The sequence below is a fragment of the Halictus rubicundus genome, chromosome 2 (assembly GCF_050948215.1).
Source record: "Halictus rubicundus isolate RS-2024b chromosome 2, iyHalRubi1_principal, whole genome shotgun sequence".
NCBI classification, from domain to species: Eukaryota; Metazoa; Arthropoda; class Insecta; order Hymenoptera; family Halictidae; genus Halictus; species Halictus rubicundus.
The window spans coordinates 13,001,456-13,025,103 of NC_135150.1; the positions used below are offsets into that span (position 1 = coordinate 13,001,456).

Consider the following 23,648-nt stretch of genomic DNA (forward strand, 5'->3'; position numbering starts at 1 on the left):
GTTTTGCATAGTGATTCAGTGATTCTTGCCGCTTATTGCCGACAGAGTTATGGCCCGACCGGCAAGAATTTATTGGATCTGCGTGTATACCTTTGCAAAACGTGTAGCCATGTTGGCGACAAAACGGCATGCAACATGGGTGGGCACCGTGCCATTCTCTTTTATTCTTGAAACACAGGCCGAAGCGAAGAATTTTGTTTACAAACAGCCTCAATGGAACTATTGAGCTGTTGTACACGGAGCGGTACAGTCACGTTAGAGGTTGTTTGGCGAGAGAGAATACAACGTGTTGTTCTAACTACGATTACATCGCTATTTATAGAAATATTTGAAATTTCTCGCGAAACGATGAAGTTGAGGTTCTATTTTTAATTCAATGAATTGTCTTTGACCTGCGAGCAAGACGTTCGAAGCAAGCAATTTTGTAATATTCTCTGCAATATTTATCAATCACTGTAGGAAATTGTGGTTGACAGAAGTCCACGAGTACATAATCGAGAAATGTTGGAGCTAAGCTGAAACACAAAATATCTCTTCACCTGTGAACAATAAATAGAAATCGTGACTAATGAACAGACGCGTTACGCAAGTCGTATTTAGTTTCACGCGAACTCTGATTTTTCACTTCGAACTTCTGGGAAGTAAACATCTCGGTTCGCTAATGGAACTTCATGGAAAGTTTCTTGCAGCAGAATGGAACTGTTTATTTCAAAACAAACGTCGCGCGAAAGAAATTATTTTGCTGTCCGACTACAATTGTATTTCTGAAACAGCGCATACGTTGTCACGAATGCCAGCGAACAAATTTAATTAAAATGTTCCACCTGCGCTTGTTTGTTGTTTTTCCGTGGTTAATGAAAGCAAATGTCCGAAATAAAATGGGTCGAGGACGTCAATGGGGATATTCACATTATGCGTGTAGGATGAGCGAAAAGTTTTAAATTTATTTCAGGCTCTCCTGATTTTAGGGTATGTATCGTGTTTTCAGTGTGTTGTTTCGAATGGTTTCGTAAACAGGCGATTCCTAAGCGGAAAATCGCGTTTCTGATTAATACGGACGGCGTTTTACGAAGAATCAATATTTCTAGAATCAGCTACGAATGGCAACTGGTTTCCTCTTTCTATTTTAAGAGGAAATATGTTCTACGTAAACAATGTGCGACGCTGGTAGCGAACATGTTAATTCCTTAATGAAACCAGCACCATTTCCTGGTGTGATCATACAGTTTGAGATGTGTAACAACGTTTCGGATGAACAAATATTTTTTCAGATAAAAAATAGTCCAAATTTTTTTAACACTGGAGGTTCCAAATTTTTCAATTCACGATTACTGAGATTGTAAAGATATATTTGTGGGGAATAATTGATTAAATTTATTCGATATATATTGTGATAAAAATGGCTAAAAATCTCGAAGCATTGTAAGATAGTCGCTCTCAGTTCACTGTAAATCTGATGTTAACACTAAACCTACCGACACTTTCTGTATACCTGTTCCTGCCGTGCGTGGTCAAAATGACCGGTCCTTAAAAAAAATTATTAAAAAAAGTTATATCAGATAATAGTCAAGTTGTTGCTGAATGAATTAGTAGATGAACAACTTCCATAAAAGAACGATACAAATTTATATATTTGCAATTATATGAAAAATACTGCAATGCTCTCTCCTCGATTTACAAAATTGTACCGTGTCGTCCACCTATGCGGTTTGGATGCATTTGCCATGAAACGGTATTATCAACCAGGCACGCGGCGTAACTTGATAGTGTCTCATTCAATAAGGCGGCTCAGTTATTTTGAGTTGATCATGCCACATTGAGAATAGTCTTCTTTTATACTGATTGTTTAGGTTTAGAAGAGTAAGTACCATATTATCTCGTGCGGTCAAATTGACCGGCCGCGGTAGGTAGGACAAGATACATACAGTCAGTCCCATAAGTATTCGTACGCTCTTAAAAATCGCATAACTTTGTCAATATTGGACTATACTACTTGAATTTTTTGGGAAGTTAGAACAATTGGATCACTACATAACGTGAGAAAAATGTTTGATTAAAATTGCAATTGGTCGAAATTACAGAGAAAGTACTTAAAGTTGTATTTTGCAACTTTTTTATGCGGGCTTATATTAAAAATTTAAAAGGTACGTTTTGTACATCTGTATCAATTATACATATTCTGAATAGTTACAACAATATATATACATAGTTACTACAAACATTTAACGATGAAAACTTAAGGCCGAAAGTCGCAGAATATTGGCCTTCTCAGGGAATTTCGCCCTTATGTGATCATTTTGGAACATCTGCAGCTCATTGCAACTTTGACCAATTTTGATGAAATTCTCAGAACATGTACAATTCATACAGACCTACAAATCGTACTTTCTAAATTTTCAATGTAAATCCACATAAAAAAGTTGCAAAATACAACTTTTACTATTTTCTCTGCACTTACGACCAATTGCAATTTTTGTAAAAAAATTTTTTCTCTTTATGTAGTGATCCAATTGCTCCAACTCCTCAAAAAAATTCAAGTAGTACAGTTGAATATTGAAAAAGTTATGCGATTTTTAAGAGCGTACGAATACTTATGGGACTGACTGTATATTTCTTGGAAAAAAAAATAAAACTAGAAATAAATACTGAAAAATACATTGTATACATACTTCAAGAAAAGTCATAAAGATAAATAGCGATGCGATAATGTTGTGTATGTACGAAATTGTCCGCAGAAGTTTGAAAAGGTCGTGGTAGGTTTAGTGTTAAGAAAAGAAATCGGTTATTTCTGCCTCAGCCTGACGGATCGATGCGTCTCGAGCAAAATTCGATTTCGCGGGAGATAAAGTTCACTCGATCAAACATGTTTTTCTGTCTTCGCACGGGAAAGAGAGTTATGGCCTGTTCCAATTTCTAGGATCGACCTGCACACGTTACAGAAACTCAAGATCGTGATGCGATCTCGATAAAAATATGCGGTGTGCCGTTCGACCTGAAACGTTTCAGGCACCCGCGCACCCTTTATCGAGCCAAGTATTGAGACACCGAACGGTTTCACGAAGGCTTGGCTACCACGTGTATCCGTGTATAGCCACGTGGCACGCCGAATCTTTCACTTCGCGTTTCGCTTACGCCAGATCGCTTTGTATACAATCGACCGTATCGGCACAATCAATTGGTACGCGTATTTATACAGAAGCAGCGAGTTTCATATGCCTCTCGCAGCAGATAAAACCATTCCGGTATTTTATGAATGTACACGCCGCCACAATTAATTCACACCGGTTTTATCTGGGCGGCTTACGACCCGTCAAGAATTACCGCAATGTCTGCATAAGGGAAACGAAATCGTGACAACTAGACCGCGGATGTTCATGCAAATTTACCTTTTTCTAGAGAAACCTGAAGAAACGAAAATAAAATCTCGTTTTCCTCGCGGATGGCGAAATCGAACCACGCTGTGCTAAATAATTATTCGATTGGCTCCGTTCGCGGGGTTTTTTTCAATCATTGCGGATCTTTATGCAAAATAAAAATTGTTTGCATTTACTGCAAGACGTAAGAACCGAGGAGGAATTTATTTCTCATTTCAGTGGTTTCATTAAATAGTAAGAAACGTGTTGATATTGTTAAATGTTTTTAATCTTCCCAATCTTTGAAATTACGCTCACCCATTTTTGCTATAAATTCATAAAATCCGCAGTCTAATCATTACTATGAAAAGGTGGTCTGTGTTCTACAAGTTTTTTTTTTTTAGAGGGAGTTTCATATCTTTAAAGTCTAATAATTTTAGAATGTAACACTGAAACGAATTTATAAAATACTGGTATAGGTAAGATAAAATTAAATGTAAGCGAACCGATAAAAATTTATCGTGCAAGATTACTGCAAAGTTATGACTCCAAAATTTATGATTTAATCTTTTAATAACCGTTTCCGTTGTTCTCCGCGGAATACTAAAATGAAAAATCGGGGGAAACATTTACTTTTCTGTAACGATTAAAAACGAAATGAAATTTTTATTTGTTTCTGTCAGAATGTTTTTAATTGTTTCCTCTGTGTCCGGTCCAAAATCTGACGATAGTGTTTAACGATATCAATTGTTATTACTCTTTCAACGCTTTCTATCGGAAACATTGTTTAAACAGCATAAATTCTTTTAGTCACTTCTATGCAGAGAGAAATCAATAAACGGATACCTATTAAATATAACTTCAAAGGCCAGGAAATAGTCTTTGTTTACATCGTCGCGGTCATTTCGCGTATTGGCACAGAAATAAATGTGAACCTTTCCATCACATTTTCCATCGCTAGAAAGGTCGCGTTAAAATTTATATGTAGATAGTAATCGCTCTTACCAACGTTCTACACGAATAATAATAATACGAATGATTGTAATCGTAACAGGTATTCAAAACCGATTCGGAAAAAAGTTTTCCTTGATATTTTTTAGCAAATGTAAGACGCGTAAGGCAGGTAACTTTTCGTACGAAAAATAGATAGACGTATGCTAATTATATGGCATAATTAGCAAGATGATAAGCATCTTCCTGATCGTCCGTACGTCAGAGAATCACGCAGGTTTGCACACACCAGCTATTCGTGGAAAGCTTCCACGCAACATAATCGCGATATCGTTTTTATCGCGCAATCAAATAATTCGATTATTTGTTATCTTTGCCGGCGTTTATTGACGCGAATAGAGTTAACATTAACATAACGCGGTTCGGGATCATTTGCGACACCTGAGCTTTTCGACAAACATAGATAACGCTTGTATCATATATGTGGTATCATTACCATTTGCACAATGATAGCATGAAAATCGTGTGTCCTCGCGACACCTTCCGTGTTTTTCACATAATTCTTTATAATAATAACAATATTTACTTTTTCTCAGCATTTTCAGAATTAATAAATTTTATAATGTTTATTTGATTTTCCATGTAAAAGAGAGAATTTTAAAAATCAATGCATAGGATAAGGGACCCAATTACTGTGCCTATATTAATTATACTTATTTTTAAAGCATAATGAATGTCAAAAAAGAGATAGAAAATTTTTTTATTCAAACCAGTTAATATATATGTCGGAGATACTGTGAAGAGTAAAACTGAATCCACACTATTTGAATCAGCACAACTTTTTTAAAATTAGATCAAATGAATTGAGTGCTTTTGAGAAGTTAGAAGGATTAGTTTATTAGACGAGGAGTAAAAAATTAAAAAAAAAATGTTGAATTGGTCGGAATCGCGAAAGAAACAGTAAAAGTTCTTTTGTACACCTCTTTATCTGAGCCAGTATTAAAAATTTTAAAAATGTTATTCACTCGGATAAATTATATCCATGCTGAAAATTTCACCCTCATTGGTTAATTCGTTTACGAGTTATAAACGATTAAAAGTGAGCAAAATTGCCATTTTTTACGATTTTCGACGTATAATCGCACTTTTAATCGTTAATAACTCGTAAATTTATAATTTTTATAACTCGATATAATTTATTCGAGTGAGTAAAACATGTTTTAAATTTTCAATACAGGCTCGGATAAAAAAGTTGGAAAAATCAGTTTTTTCAAAAATTGTTTCCGCCTCGTCTAGTAAACTAATCCTTCTAACTTCTCAATAACACTCAAGTCAATTTGATCTAATTTTTAAAAAAGTTGTGTTGTTTCAAATAATGTGGATTCAGGTTTGCTGTCCAGTGTACACGCGCCACACCAGTAAGAATCTCAAAAGTACCTTCGGTGCTTGTGGTATCCGTCGGGCTGGGAACTCGAGCAACAAGTCACAACACGCGGCGTAGAAATCAACAAACACTTCTATTTCCGAATTTACAAACTGAACTTGTTTCGCTGGAGGCTCGTCGTTTCGTCATCTGTCCCTCAGCGAGCAATCAGTTCGTCGACCCACTCCATTAATCTAGGTAGGTGGGGGGGGGGGGTTGTTTCGCGGTGGTCTAAGGGTCCTCGAGCGAAAGGCGGAAAAAAAATAAAAAAGCCACATGTCGGCGAATTCTCCGACATTCTCCGATGTACAGTGAATTCTCGATACGTGTCAACAACACGGGTCTTGCCAGCGTCGTGTATTGTCCAGCGGACGTACCCGAGCCATGTTATGTTTACACTCCTCGTCGTCCGAGGCCTTTCGATCTTCGAGGCCCCTCGCGGGGTATACCCCGCGATAGTGGGATAATTCCGCGATGTTTATCATCCAGGCCTCGGCGATATACAGGGTGGTTGGTAACTGGTGGTACAAGCGGAAAGGGGGTGATTCTACGCGAAAAAAGAAGTCGAAAATATAGAATAAAATGTTTTCATCCGAAGCTTCGTTTTCGAGAACATTGAGTTTGAAAATGCAGCCAATGCGCGTGTTATTCCATAGGAATTGTCTGCTGCGTCTGATCATGACCTACCAATTCTACTTCCTGCGCATACTAAAGCACGCGAACCCGACGGATCTTTAACTTCGATTTTCTCGAAAACAAAACCTCAAACGAAAAATTTTTATTCTATATTTTCGACTTCTTTTTTCGCGTAGAACCTTTCCGCTTGTACCACCGGTTACCAACCACCCTGTATATAGAGAAATCACTGTATACGTTATAACATCTTTTTTTGAATATTCATTATGCTTTAGAAATAAGTATAATTAACCCTTAACGGACCAATGCCGCCATATAAGCGGCATGGCACTTTTACTGGGTCCAATGCCGCGAATATGGCGGCAAAAATCAAATTAATTAACAATATAAATATTGAAATTTATAATATAAATATTTTCCTTTCTATACTTGATATAAAAATGTTGAGTCCACAGTTTCTCTTCGTATGAAAAATAGCTCGGACCTGGTGGGAAGTAAACTTGAAATACTTTCGGACAGTAATTGGGGCCCCTATTCTACAATATTGCATCATTTTTTGTTACTTTGCGGCAATGAGCGGCTCACTTTTCAGAAACAGCTATGGCAACGACGGAGCGTACACGGGGATTGTATGCTAAACGAACAACAATAAAATACGGGTGAAAACAAACAGAGGGAACGGCAGAATGCGTCATCGTTTTTCTTGGCAGTAACTCGAAAAGTTAGCGAAGCCGGGACTGTCGTGTGCACGCCAGAACCAAGCACGAGATTGCGTGTTTCGCGAGGCAATTGGGTCGGTTGATCCGCGGTCGGCAAACTTAACGCGCGATCGCCTAAAGCATGGATAAAACGCCCGTTTATAATGTTCTGTCCTGCAATTTGGCCCGAGGAACTCGACAACCCGATTGTGTCGCTCGAGGCTTTTAAGCGGCGTTCACACCTCGTGCTACATTAACGAGGAATACCAGTACGGTAGCTGGACCACCATTTTTAGGGAATTTTCTCTAAATGTTATCGAACCTTTTACGAAATCTCTTTATAACCACTCTGTAGTATCTTAGAGTAACCCTCCCTAAAGTTTCATTAAAAAATATTCACATTTATAAACGTAGTCATCAGTAGACTGCGGATTTCGTACATTTATAAGAAAATGGATAAATAAAATGCAAACTAGTAAACACATTTAAAAAATTTAAAAAGAATGTTCTATTATTTTCACCTCGCTAAAATAGTTAAGGAAATAAATAAACGTCTACGTCGCTGTCTTGCAATTAACGTAGATAATGTTTATTTCGTATAAAAATTTGCAGTCTACTCATCTGTGGAGACTCTCGATGAGAATAAGAATGATTTCTTGAAATATAATCGTACAAATAAAATTTGTAAATATTGTTAAAGGTATAATCGAGTCATTCGAAAACACATTGTTTGCTTCGCTTGCTTCGATCGTTCACAAAAAATTCTGAAACTCGCGCGGTAGACTAGAACGCGCGCTTAAAAGGACGACGTTGTGAACACGGCTTTACAGTTTCACCCCGAAGTTGGTCTCAAGCGTGAATGCACCGAAACGCAGCCTCAGGGGGCTAGTGCATTGCGGTCGAGCCACGGACCGACTTCTATTAACAAAATACCGAATCGTGCAGCATGTCCGCACAATATTGAATATTTCAACAGCGTGTTAAGAAAGACACTAAAACCCCTACGTGCGTTAACGTTCGGTTACGGTCTGACACGCAATCGGCGAAGTAATACGGTATACATATGTATGCAATGCTCGGCAATGTACCGTTTATAGTGAACGAGACTCGACGATTTCCAACAGGTACACACGGTGCTGCTCGGACATTATCACCGGATTGCGGATACTTATGCGAGTTCGTAAATTCGACAGTCTTAGTCAAAACGTATATTCTGTCAACTTAAAATTTTATCGAATCTATAGAAAATTATAGAAATATATTTACAGAATTAGAGTATTTGTAGGATATTTATAGAATATTTATTTTATAATTTTTATTTTGACTTTGTCAGAGTTATTTTGCTAATAGTTATCAAAAAGAAATTTAGCATTAACTGTAGAGATGCGTTCGCTTTCAGGTATTAATAACAACAAAATATTCATTTATTTTTATCTATGAAGTCGATAACGTTCACCAAAGGAAGTTAATAATCAAGTTTCGCTCTAGGGTACGTTGTAATTAACCCTTTTTACTATAATATCGAGTCAGACTCGTGATGAAGACATCGAATATAATTTTCTAAATATGTATGTTATTAATTCCCTTAAATTGAAATGAAATTCTATTTTGTCGTAATCAATATTTAGCCATTACAGAACACGTGGTTATATGTACAATAAATATAAATTTTCTATTTTTCCTAGTAGATTATAGGCATCAAAGAAGTTCTAATCATTGTAATCATAAAAGAAATTGTAGTGCAAGGGGTTAATTGTAACAAAAATACATAAAAGTGGTCGGAGACCGTATAAAATAATAATCGATCGAACGTTCCCGATGAGCACACGTGGAATTCAAAGCGAGGAAGAAATTTCGCGTGTAATGATACACTGTCGGCTCGCGTTTCAAGCTGCAACGTAATCTTGTAATCCAAACAGTGTCGTTATTATTGTCGACCATTGATAGAGTGTCGCGAGCGATTTCGTGCGCCGCCGATCGATTGTTCTATAGCGGTGTTCACGTAATCGTTGGCGTTATAGTTCGGACAGCAACATACACGCGTGATAATTACGGATAGCGATTGCCTAATGATCACTTCAATCGCTCGGAACAAATCATTTTGGGGAAGTCCTGAAACTTCATTAACTGATGACAAAGAGCTCGATACGTACCCATCGCGTAATAATGAGCCTCGCGATTTAATTATTGCTGGGACCATTCAATACGAAATAAAAAAAACTCGATTTTTGTACGTAACTTTCGAGCACAAAAATCTTATATTTTGATTCCTTGACAAAGGCTGGATAATCCTATTAACACATCATCTGCCGGAAGTCTATTAATAGAATTTTCAATAATTATGCTGCACCAAAAGGATGCTCAAAAATCATCTTTCATATATTAACACTAGATTTACGGGACCCGTCAAGATGACGGGTTCTAATATTTTTAATTTACAATTATTAAGATTCCAAAGATACATCCATGAGGAATTATTCAACAAATTTATTTCTTTGGGTATATGTTATTTAAAAAAAAATGGCTAAAAATTTGGGCAGCACATTCTTATTATTTTTATAAAGTAATGTGAAATAGTCATTTTTAGTGCTCCGTAAACCTAGTGTTAATACGAAACGAAATTATTTGAGTACGTTATTGTGGGCGAGTTGTTGTTTTGCTATTGAAGGATCTATTAAAAAATCAATAGTCATAGGCTTTCAAAAAGTACGAAATAATAGCCGGTCACCCAAAAATGTACTTCCCTAAAAGAGATGATGGGTAAGGTCATCTGAAGTAATTTTTTGACTTTAAATTATAAAATAATTAACTGACTTCAGGGATCATTCTCAAGGAAGTAAAACATTTTTAGGACACTCTGTGTAACGCATTAGGAAACGTTTCTAGCTTATTATCAATCTATTGCGACCTACTGAGCACCTGGCGAGTTCAATGTATTTTGAAATCTGTTTTTCTGATTTTTTCAGACGGCTCTCAGTATTTTCTTCCAAGAGGCTGCGATACCCCCGTGCGCGCAAGGACCGGGAGCACATTTCGGCCAAGTAAGTGAAATTCAAGTAACACGTCGCGAACGTGGCCCTAGCGTATTCCCTATTCAAATCACCGACACAGCTTTCCTCTATGTATATTGTTTCTACCGACACGAATCCGCGAAAGGAAGTTTGACCGACACCGACGCGGCGTTCACCGACAACATTGATCGATGCCAACTTTGACCGACATACACGTTCACCGACTTCTGTGCAGCCCCAACAATGTGTAACGATAAGCAATGTACAGGGTGTCTCGAGGTTGATAGCAGTCTCCACAGAAATACATTTTCGGAAAATACCACTCTTCATAAGGGACCCAATTACTCCGGTGGTGCCAATTACTGTGCCTATATTAATTACACTTCTTTTTATAGCATAACGAATAGGAAAAAAGAGATATTAAATTGTTTCATTAATGTAGCTCTTGTTTAATATTTATTATGCTTTAAAAATAAGTACAGTCAAACCTGTTTTTGTGCGGTCCTTTTCTATGCGATTTCTTTTTTGTGCGATTTTTTTTTTAGTATTGAATTATGTGCATTTTGAAAATTTCTCCATGTTTAAAATGAGAAATTAAATTTTTTTAAAATGTTTCCATGCGTAATTTAATTATTTATTTTGTTTGGAAAAAACTTTCTAAGTGAGACTTTTTTCATGCGGTCCCTGTCCCTGTTAATATGTAAAACATTATTTATTATATCTATTTATGAAGTGTCTGAATATTTTTTTGTGCGGTTCCTTTTATGCGGTCCCTATGTACCGCACAAAAACAGGTTTGACTGTATAGTTAATATAAGCACAATAATTGGTACCTCCACGGTAATTGGATCCCTTAGCCTATCTTCTGTAATATAATTTTCAGCGTGGCTCGCGTAAAACAAGTATCTTTCAATGCTATTGTGTTTTATAGAATCTTCATTTAATTCCTCATTATCGTTAACTGTTATTTTTGCATTGAACGGCTCGTGTCCGTTTTCGGGTTCATCGGTTCGCTTCGATCGAGAACCACGAAAAAAAAAAAAATAGAATCGACTTCGATCGTTTCTATATCCACCTCGGGATCGGATCGATGCGAAAGTATTTTCGCGACACGAGAGCCTCGAAGGTCGGCTTCGACCCGTCTCTCTCTCCTCGTTCCAGCGACTCTATTTATTTGTGTCACGTGCAACGATCCACGACGCATCACGCGAATGACTTTATTCATTAAGTTCGTTGCGCGAACCCTCGGCGAGATCACGTGCGACAAATTAAATTCTTCCTTCTATTTTTTCTTGTTTTTTTCCCCCTTTATGTCTTCGCTCTTGCTTCGCACAACAACCTTTCGTTACCCGGGAAAACGGTTCGAACGGTTTGTAAACATTCGATTCCCGCTTCGTTCGTTTTCGTTCCGAGTGGAATTAATTAACGCTCGTGATGTTCGACTTCGATGCTTTATTTTGGAAGCTGTTATCGGTCCCTGGTATATCGAGTTTCGGTTATTTTTTTTCCGAAAGAAACCGTGAATTTCGTGCGTTTCGTCATTGTTTGTGGTCGTTACTTTCAACATTTTTTATTCTTGTATCTCCAACGACATAGAATTTAAGAAAGTGTTTGCAATTATTAAACGAAAAATTAATTTTTATTTAATTTCTGGTTTTCACGGTTGGTTTAGAAAATATTGAACTTTACATGAAGATCCGCAGTCTGCTTGGAACGAATTAATAACACTAATTTTTAGGAGAAAATCGATTGTAATAATCGATTTGTTTGTGGAGGATAAAGAGTTGCGCGAACAACTGCAATTTCGCAGTAAAGGGAAAGAAATTTCCACTTGTCTGACGAACAGAGAGCGCGAGAGATCTTTTAAATTGAAATTTGTGTGCGAATAATTTACTGTATAATTAATAAATTGTTTGAACTAGCGAGAAACTATTTGGTTTAGTATGCAAATTGTTATGCAAAGGATCCGTGGCACGAGCGCAGGGAAACAATCTGCGTAGCATCAAAGGCAGCATGGGAGGGAATCAATTCGCGTGTTTGACCTTTATAGATTTTCGTAATTTTCCTTGCCATTTGGAATTTCGCACATTTATGCTTGATTTGTTTCTTCGATTTTGTAACGGCTTATTAATAGACCACGTATAAATTGCGTATCTGTATTCAGGTATATCGAAACATTAAAGCCACTGTAAATGATTAGGAATACAACACACACTTCTTCAGTTTTATTACTGTAAACGATCTTTCGATTTTTAGTGTCATTTATTCGGACTGCTGACGCAACAGACAGATGAATGAACGAAAGAGATAAACAGCGCAACGTATCTGGAACGAGAAAAGCTAGAAATAATAATTTATTTTCGAAACAGGCTACCAAGAAACGGGAATGCTGTACGAACCGTTCAAATTAAGGTCAAGGTGGGGATGATCATGATTCTGACGCGCATCACCGTAGTTTCTGGTGTTAACTAGTTCCTACTTACTTTTCGACCGTCCTAAATTAATTACGCGACATTCATACCTTGTTATTCTTGGCAATAGCAAGCTCTATTGTCTGTAATTTCCGTCCAACGAAATCATGCAAACGATTCCTTAAAATGAACATTGTTTAACTTAGATCAACAAATGAGCCGAAGCAATTAACTTCAACTTTTACATTTCGAAAATGTTGTTATTAAGGCATCCAATTGACACTCGACTTTCCATATTCAAAATTAATTTCTTTAATAATCACGTTTTCCTTAGTATCGCTGCATGACATTTTTTTTTTCAAATCATCGTACCCAAAAATTGTGTTCTACATTTTTTACTCGTCCGTTTGTACTGCCAGTCCGAGTGTTGAAGTCCACATAAAAATTCAAATATTTTCCGTATTTTTGGTAAACGAAAAATTCAAGTTGACCGGGAACAGCATTTTCCCAAAAAACGAGCTCGTTTGGTGCGAAACGCGAAGCGTATTACTTTTTCGCAGTCTCGTGCAAAATTGATCTGCAGAGCACACGGTCGCTGTTAGGCGAACTTCGTTTCAGGAAACAAGCGCATAACAATAGCTCCCCGGCTAGAAACATGCCGAAGCTGAATGACATTTCACGCGAAAACGCGGGGCTCGCATCATCGATCGAAATAAAGCCTGCAAATAGTACACGTATTCGCAACTATGTGCGCTCTACGACATTTTATTGAATGCACCCACGACATTGTTGACGCCGGAATGTGACTGGCACCGTTCCTGAATCACCGAGTTACAGTCAGTCGGCGAACAACAATAAATTGACCTTACGGTTAGAACATCGCTACCATCTCCTGCAATTCGATGAAATCATCGCACACGCCGAACAAAACAAGTACAGCCCCGTATCTAACAAATGACCGAGCATTTTGTTAGACGAAGCGAATGTCTCCTGGAAGTACAGTAATGCCTCGACGTATGCGAAAACTTCGGGACCGAAATGCCATTCATGTCCATAGTCGTCAGATGAGGGGAGGTAGCACGAATTGAGGGGAACAGTTACCCTCTCTCTGCCAGTACCGGGTCAGTCACGTGACATTGTGACGCATGCAGGGGGAAATTAGTGTGGGGGAACAAGTCTCGATCTGGCGACTATGTTTATATCGTCTACGGTACAATACAAATCTAGTGATAAAACTTGTTTGTTTTTAATTATTTTTTACCAACATATTCGTGACACTTCTCGGATTTAAATAAGACTAAACACGATACAATTTGGATCGTGTTTGCTTGTTTAATCCTCAATATAGTAGAACCTCGATTATCCGAACCGATATTCGAAGTTCTATGAAATCATCAATTGAGCAAACAAATGTGCACCGAGTTACGTCATGTTTGGTATCATTTTAATAAGAAAAGCGTCACGAATGTGTTGGTAAAGTTTCATAAAGAAATAAAAACAAACAAGTTTTGTCATTGGATTTTAGTATACCGATACATATATCTAGTCTCGTAACATTTTACACTTCTCGGAGATCGAGTGTTTGTGCAAATAAATTAAAAAAAAATATGGAGCACATTTTTGTACATTGAATTCCATTTCATTGGAAACATTGAGATATTTCGAAAATTATTAAAGATGTACGAAATTGTTTGTGTAGATAAATACATTGCACAAATGTATGTACAAGAATAACATTATTTTAATGAATTACTATTTCATTCGACGCAAATGGGACCAGAAGAAATGAAACGAGCAATCGAGTTCACACACGTATAACTGCAACGAACTTCATTATCGAGACACAAGATACTTTGCCATAGCAATCCAATCAAAATTTGATTTTCCAACGAATCGAATCGCAAAGTCTATTCCAGTGAATCATACATGTTCCCCCGACCGTGTGAGACCATTAAATTAGTTCTGGTTTGCTCGTCAATGGGAATAGCATTAATTATGAAAAACAACATCCGATAGACTTGTTATTTCTATTGGCTCCATCTGCTTTTAGATATCGTCCGCGCATCTGTGGATATCGCTTCTTGTTAGTTAAAAATTATATGTCGAAACTCTCGATAGATATTGGATAATACTTTTATCCATTCAATTGCGGAAAGATACGGATTTTTATTTCCGTGGTTTATACGTTCGTCGTATCTCTCAGCGTATCTACCGGTCGATGATTTTATTATTGAATCTTTATTTATTTACACGATTAATCTCCGATATCGTTCGACGAGCGCGCGTTAAAATCACGAGATTTCGTTGCAAACATTGACCTGGATTTTCTGCGTGCTTACCAACGCAAAGTCGGAAAACGTATTTAATACCAATTCGTATTTAATTCGTATTTAATTCGTATTTAATACAAATTTTCTTTCTGTCATTTCATTTTTATTTTAATGCCGTTTCTAATTTGTTAGACTCGTTATCGTGTGCATTACTTTCATTTCGCTGGTTCTCATCGTAAGTTAATTTTATTATTATCTTTTGTTATCTTTCACGTACATTTTTTGTAATCGTAACGTTAAAAGAAGATATGGTCCGAGTTGCCATTTCTAGTTACAGCATATGATGTAACACTCAAGAAATCGGTCAAATTATCGTGTTACGTTCTTCCAATATTTTGTGGAAAACACACTCTGAGTAATAAAGGTTATTCTACGAACGAGTGTGTTAATAAATTCAATACCTGCAATGTTTATACTTTTTTCCATAGTAGAAACAAATCCGGAAGAATATTTATACCAAACACGAAATTAATTCGTTTTGCTTCTTTAAGCAATGAGTTTGTCGTAGTTGAAAGACACTTTCGTAGGCTGTCCTTGATTAATTGTCTCTGTACGTTAACTTTTGCCGGTAAGCGTATCATGCTCGCGACCAGCCCAATAGAAAGTTGAGATTCTCTTTCTTCGTCTAACACGAACGCCGTTGAACGATTTCAATGCACGAAGGTTGTTGATATCGATAAAACGTGCATATTAACCTGAAACGTTGCATAATCCATGAACCGAATGATAAACGATCAATGCGGCATTCATACGGCTGTGTCTAAATACAGTGACCAGTGTTTGCGCTTTCTCGTGTCTGTTAATTTCCCCTGCAATACACCCGGATTACACTAACCGTATAATCACATTGTAAACAGCAGTCTCGAGTGAAAACGCGCTCGTTGTGGACCGTGGATTTCTGCGGACACGCCCTGCAAATCTGAATGAGTGGAAAACTACTCGATAAAAATGATTTCTCGCTTGTAAAGAAAATTAGAAGCCACGGGAGAATTACTATGAAAGAATGATATTGTCACTCTTGCTGCAAGAGTCAACACGAGCGACTATCGCTAAATTATCCAATTTAGTCCATACTGTTTATGTCCATAATTTTGTAGACTATATAAATCAGAATAATTAAAAATTCCCTTCACCAATTAGACGGGTTCTCGTATTAAAGTTCATAAAATAAACGCTATCAGTTTTATTGATATACACGTCCCGATATATATTATAAATTTGCATGATTCACAGCAATAAATAAGACACAAAGGCCATACAACTTTCATGAATATTTAATTGGAAAAATTATGTCGAAATCGTGAATCCTGAAATAAACGCTGCACTGTATTTGCAATTCGAAGTGGCGTCCGTGCTTATCGAAATTTGATATCTACGTAATGTCGAATTCATTGTAAACAGAATTTCATCACGTTTTCATTTATCGTTTGCAACATGAAGTTCCCCCGGTTAATTTGTTTCACGCGAGTACAGTTGTCAATTACCGTCTAACAATGAAAGAAATTAAAATACTTTCGTCGTAAGGAACATTTTCGACGAATAATAAAATTTTCCCCTGTTTCAATTTTTATGGACCAGGATAAGGGAACCAATTACTGTGTCCATATATATATATTATACTTACTTTTAGAGCATAATGAATATTAAAAAAGAGATATAAAATCTCTCTTTTAATATCCATTATGCTTTAAAAATGAGTATAATTAATATAGCCACAGTAATGAGTGGAGGGGATAGGCGAACTGACTAAGATCGTGTAGCTCCGTTCGACTTATATCAAGACTTCATTAAATTTTCGTTTCTATTAGGACTCAATATCTATGTTTACACGAAGCTTTAAAGGATACTGTTGAAACTTTTTAACGAGCCATTTATCTGGTGTGCGAGATTTTAATTTCATTCTCGGCTGTGTTTTGCTAATTTCAATTTCCTGTGTCTACAGTGCAAATTCATGATTTCGACGTATAAATTAACCGAGTGAATTTCATCATCCGGGTCGATGAAATTTCTTGAAGCATCACGGGAAACAGAATGAAGAGCCATTTGCTTTTATTATTCCACGGGTATTACGCATAACATTTACAAATGCGATAAGCATTACGGCACAGCAGATACGTGCAATTTCAAATGACTCACTTCGGGACCACGTAACGTAATATTCTCGCCGGTTCGATCTATGAATCGTTCGAGCGGAGCTTTGTGATGATCCACGCTTTTCGTTATCGGTCCCGTGAAAAGTACAAATAAAAAACAGTTCTCGAAAGACTTGGAGCTACATCGGCCGTATTACGCAAGATCTCTGATAAGAGGAGGCAGGAAATGTCGACACGGTGCATCTGCCTCGTCGTGATTTCGTCGATTGACGTCATTCCATTGATCAGATGCTAATTGCTACTCGATCCTCCGGTCTCGACGCTAACAAAGCTCGTTTAATTCAACTTTTTCCGTAAATAATATTTCTGATATGAATGGAAAAAGAAACACAGCAGGTCGTCTATTTATATCTCGAGCAATAAATGTAATTCTCGAGAGTAAAACAAATTGTTGTTCGATTCGATACTCTTGGGAGCTTACGTTTTTATGAAATTCATTTTCAATTTTTCACCGACTTTTGAATCACTTCATCTATTAGCATCTATTAGCATTTCTGACCTGCTCATGCTAATGCAAACACATAGTGTTATGGACTAATTGACAGAAACTTGAACTAAAATTATGATAGCTGTATCAAATGCCAGGCGAGATGGAAATCGCACTAAATGACTGCCTGACATTTACAAATCGTAACAGTCGGAGAGTTGTAAAATGATTTACTATTAATAAACTCCTGAGCGGACTCCTGATCTAATTTTTCAAAAGCAGTTTCTACAATTTGAGAACTCTAGAACAGAGTTTCAATGTATTTACAATAATATAAACATGACATAAAATTCTATTGTTACATTACGACTTGTAACGTTTCTGATATGGCACAGTCATTGAAAACCGTATTAATAAATATTTGATTTATAAATACAAAATTGAAGGAAAGATTCTTAATTATTTTCTGACCGACCCATTTGTTAGACGGTTCAGAAAATTGTTAAAAAATAATGGTCCATATGAAATTCGACAGCTGAGGCGTTAATGTGCTTTCCGACCATTGCTGCACGTCGGATGGTAGCATCTGCTCATTATAGATCGGATCTATAGCCGTGCAACGGCTCGTAACACGCTTTTCGCGAGGCTTAATTGTCAATTAAACAAGCCACGCGTCGCCGCCGCGATAATTTCGTCGATTGAAATACTGTTACCGTGTTATAGCATGTAGTGTTATAAAAATAAAAATGCTACGAAACAATTGAAATAAGAATATCGGAAGATTAAGACGTCCTACAAAGTCGCACGTAACCCATTTTTCGTCTCCAAAACGAAAACTATGCTCAAGAACAGAAAAAGTCTCTGCTGAATAGATTATAATATAAAGTGGCACCGTAAAATGTAATTTCGGAGCATGACCTTTTATAATTCCATTAATTTTGCTCGGATTGATTTAAAATTGCCAAGAAACATTTCTGACATGTTGTATTTTAAGAAAATGTCAAAGCCCAAAGGTCTTTTAGCTCGAATCGGATCAATGTTCCAGACAACCGAGCGTCGATGGCTAAATCAAGGAAGGGAGCAGGTAGAGGGGGGTCTAGTTTTCGAGGCCGTTTTTGCCCGAATTTGTAGGAATTCTTTTCAGAAGAAATATTGAATCGTTTGCATTGGGATTTTACAGGTATATTTGTTTTTATAGAGCATGTTTTGAAAAACATGGGTCTACGGTTGCCATGATTCCGGTCTTACGATACCGATTTATTAATAGTTACGGTCCGAACCAAAAGAAATGAAAAATTTTGTTTGTTTACTAAGTGGCGGCATTTTGAAGTCGAATTACAGATTTTGTTGCATTCTTCGGGCTGAGCACGATAAAAAAATCAGAAAAAATTGACTAATTTAATAAATATTGATTCGTGCGATAACAGGGTGCGTGCTAAAGATATTATCATAGTTTCAAGTCGATTGGTCAACTAGAAGAATGCTCATAACGCCAGATGCATTCTTTAAACACCTAGGGTAAGGGATCTAATTACTGGGGGGGGGGGGCAATTACTGTGCCTAATATTATATTAAAAAGAGATATTAAATTTTTCTAATTGGGGCTAATTGGTAGCCCCAGAGTAATTGGGTGGGTCCCTTACCCTATAACTATGCTAATTTTACGGATTCCAAAAAATTATATTTAAAGAAAATTCCAAAGAAGAAAAGAAAAATCGATTTTTTCAAGGTTGCAGAGGACTTCGTTTAAAGTCCATCGGGCAAGGGGGAGGAGAGGGACAAGACGAGGAGAAGGGAGAGAAGAATCGTATTAATTTCACAGTCTGTTCTTCCCAAACATCTGCGCAACAACAAGCCCATAGCGTTTGGCTTAATTAATTGAACTCTCGCGAGAAGCTACGTGGCGCGGCCACGTTGTTCCAGGCGTGCCCGAGTTCTCTCACTTGTAAACTTCGCCAGCCGGTACGCCGAGACTTTGTTTTTCGCTTACCGCGTGCAACTTCTTGTTCGTTGCACCAACTACGGGCGGAACGGCTTTGTATTAGGTTCTATTTATCGCAGCTCCAGCGAAAACCGAACATTTCCGAAGCAATAATCTTTACTTAACACTACACCTACCGACACTTCCTGTATACCTGTTCCTACCGTTGCGTGGTCAAAATGACCGGTCCTTAAACAAAGTTATTGTTAATATTATTAAACGTAGATAATAGTCAATTTGTTGACGAATGAATTAGTAGATGGACCACTTCCATAAAATGACGATACAAATTTATTTTTATATAATTGCAATTATATAGTTATTGCGACGCTCTCTCCTCGATTCACAAAATTGTACTGTGTCGTCCACCTTTGTTTGGATGCATTTGCCATGAAACAGTATCATCAACCAGGCACGTGCGTAACTTGACAGCGCCACATCCGATAAGGCGGCTCATTTATTTTGAGTTGGCCATGCCACATTGAGAATAGTCTTTGTTTTATACTGATTGTTTAGATTTAGAGGAGTAAATGCGTATATTTCTTGGAAATAAGATACGTATATTTCTTGGAAAAGGAAAGTATAACGAGAAATAAATAATGAAAAATACATTATATACATACTTTAAGAAAAGTCGTAAAGATAAATAGCGATGTGACAATGTTGTATGTAAGAAATTGTACGCAGAAGTTTGAAAAGGTCAATTTGACCGGCCATTTTTTTACCTCGACGAAATCCTGGCCCAAGCGGTAGGGGTCATCGCGCGGTAAACAGACCAGAGTGAGGCTTGAGAACAGTCACAATACGAGCCGAAATGTAAATACCTGTGATATCTGTGACTCGTGATGTTTACGTTTGGCAGATTTTCACTCCACGAGTCCTACTCGTGATGTTTACGTTTGTGACAAAATCTTCATCACGAGCCACACTCGTTGAAATACGGGAAGGGGTTAAGGGCGCACGCCGTTCTCATCCCTGGAAAATTAGTACACCTAACGGATATTTTTGCGCCGCCTCGGCTTGGCAGAAACTTTCTACTTTTTGACTAGTGCGTAGGCATATTTCGAGACGTAAACCAATTTCTTTTTCGCAAGTTATAAATATATTTGCGGAGATCTGTTTTGTTTGAACAGCTGCGTGGTACGATTTAAAACACGACGAGGAAAATGGAGTTTTCAGCTCAAGGCTGTTAGTTTTGTATTTTTAGAAAATGTACCATGATCCTAGTGAGTAGACAACGAATAGAATAGAGAATAAAAATTGGCTGCATCGATTGCTAGAAACAGGTGATTGATGGATTGTCAGATTTAATAATTTTTCAATCGTTTCAGTGTTTTACATTTCATCTACTCATTTTTGTTGTACATAAAATCCGCAGTCTACTAAAAATAACGCTAGTTACACCATTTTTCTATAAATAATGTGGAACTGTCTGGAATTTGTCGAATTTTAGAAGAACACGTTGTTGCAACGTATCCTGTTTCGTTATACAGTCAAACCTGTTTTTGTGCGGTAGATAGGGACCGCATAAAAAAAATATTCAGAGACTTCATAAATAGCTACAACGAATAATTTTCCAAACAAAATAAATCATTAAATAACACATGGCAACATTAAAAAATTTTCAAAATGCACATAATTCAATTCTACTCGTAGTCCAAAACGCGTATCTTCTTGTGATGAGACAAGGATGTTATAATGCCAACACCGTTGACATTCATACACCGCATAAAAAAACCGCACAAAAAGAAAATCACATAGAAAAGGACCGCACAAAAACAGGTTTGACTGTATTGTATATTTTATCCTTTCTTTTTATTTCGTTTATTTAATGCTGCATCGGCATTTACGCTGTTAGCTACCACTGTTGATATTCTACCCTATTCGTGTCTTATAATGAATCTTCGAGATTGTACAATTCTACGGTTATTATGGTCTGCTTTTCAGAGATAGCCAATGTTATGATAGCTGTCCGTTCCATTCCTGTGTTGCAAGTGTGAAGCGACAGGAGTGGGGGTGGACAGCTATTACGACTACGGCTATCTTCGTTCGAATAACAGGTAGCAGTAAAGTTGTACACCTGGATCTCTTTTTGCACGGCACGTTTTCACATAAATAACTTTTATACGGGTTTCTAACGCGTCTCATTTGCTTTCACATGATTTTCACGTTTTATTGACTTTTGTGCAGTTTTTTTCAGCGGGCAAGATAAGGTTTATTATACCGATTACGCCTCGAATCCTTCTGCAGCCGACAAATTTGAACTCAATTTGCTGGAATGTATAAAAAGTATCCTAGTTAAACAGCAGTGCCACTCGTGTACGACCGACACGTGGCAGTGAATGTGTTGGGCACGTTCTCCGCCGTGCGAAAAGAGACTCGAGCGTAGGTAGATTCAAACGAGTTGAGAGTTCGGTAGCATTACTATTGAAAAAGGGAGTCGGATGGAGATGAGAGAATACGAGGAACGGTGAACTGAGAAAAATAGAGATCGATAAACACAGAATTTCGCCGACGGATCGAAACGTCGTTCGTCCAATGATTGAGCCAAGATTTGGCACACGGCTTATCGGAATGCCGCCGACCGAGAATAGTAACGCACCTAGCGACTGTCTGCCTACAGTGGTTCTCTGCCTTGCGTGCGCTGGTGGGACAAATCAGAATCGGCCATTTTTTATTCAACACCGTTGACCGCCGAACGGGAATCCATAAAACCCCCCGCAAAACCGAGGCAATTCGACCTCCGCGATGCATAAATTGCGAAGCCAAGATTTATCATGGCGATTCCTCTTCTAACCTCCTGGCGTTCTCATACGTTCTAAATACACGGTGTTCGCTCGATGTATTGTCATAACGATTCATTTGCAAGTTCTGCAAATGAATTCTGTCCCTGCGAGGAGGCAACCCAAGTGGTAAAATGCATTAGAGCCTGCTGTATCCGAACCGATGTACTAAACTTTCTTATTCAAACTATTAAAGATTCTTATTCAGCTATTAAAAGATTAAAAGTGCAGCTTTCGTGGTCGCAGTTCTCTATTTTATATTTCTCAGTTGACATAACTTATCAACAAATCTTCTGAAGCTGACCATGCATTTTTTTATATGTAAAAGACAGGATTGTGCAGAAATTTTTCATTACAAATAAAAAGTTCTTCTTCAAATGCCACAAAACCATGAATTTGAAGACTAACTTCTCATCGTCAGTTTCATTTACTATTTCAACTCGTACAAAATTTACACTGTTACCTCGGGACACCCTGTATATACAATATCTCGCTTCATTCATGCTTTATAGTGATTCGGAAAAGCTCTCCTCTGGTTACGCGCCAGAAGGATCTGTGTGTACCGCAAAAGGTTTTGACATTTTATGAAGAATGTAATCAAACATTTTAAAACGGCGAAACAAGTGCCGGTAGCGCGCGTGTTAACAAAAATTAATTATAATGGCATAATTTTCGGTGGAAAAGGTCGTTGCAGCATAGCGCAACAGGCGTAGCGATCACCATTTCGCATTTCCTCGTGAAGGAAGTCGGTAGTGACATTCTACTCTTGCGAATCATTCATTACGCCGGATTAATATTACATAATTCATGAATCGAAACCCAGTGAATCATTGAACAGCGTTAATCGGCGTGTAGAATCTTACGATTAGCATGCTGAGGCTGTGGAAAGGAACGCGCGGACGAGGTTCGCCGTGGGTATCGATCCTCGAATAAAGAATCTATGCCCGCGAAACACGGCCAGTCATGCGCCTTGGTCTCGGCCTAAATAAATGGTACACACGCGATCCCGCCGGAACGTAAACAAACAATGTTATAAAAGGAGATAATGCATCGAAGGTGGCCAGCATAATCGCAGCCCACCCGAAAGTCATAAAGATATATATTTCTTTCGCAGATAACGCCGTGCAACACACCAGCCACGCCGCCCAATTTCCCCGACGCGCTACTCGCGTTCTCCAAAATGTCCGCCGGAGAAAAAACTCCCTCGGGTAAGTCTCACTCTAATTACTGCGAGGAACCCTTTGTTCCGACGTCGCCACTGTACGCTGTTCTGTTTTGTTTTGTTCTGTCACGACTCGATACATGTGAAACAGATGCGCGCAACACTTGCGAAACATTTATCCCCGTATTGGCGACATTTTTCTGGTTAAAACGACACCATACACGATATAATCTGGATCTAAACCGTATTTACTTGTTTTTTTATTCATGTAAAAATCCAAGATTACACTTTGTTTTATAAAAATCAGAGGAAGACATTTCTTCTCATGA

At 37.7% G+C, this 23,648-nt stretch overlaps 1 protein-coding gene across 1 annotated transcript in view; it reads left to right on the top strand.

The window, feature by feature from the left end:
• The window catches only part of LOC143365296 (UBA-like domain-containing protein 2), a 37,899-nt gene that overhangs the window by 8,805 nt on the left and 5,446 nt on the right, over positions 1-23,648 (top strand). The window contains exons 2-3 of the mRNA XM_076805355.1: positions 10,028-10,102; positions 23,272-23,365. Coding sequence (XP_076661470.1) covers positions 10,028-10,102; positions 23,272-23,365 — 169 coding nt within the window. The remainder of the gene's footprint in view (positions 1-10,027; positions 10,103-23,271; positions 23,366-23,648) is intronic.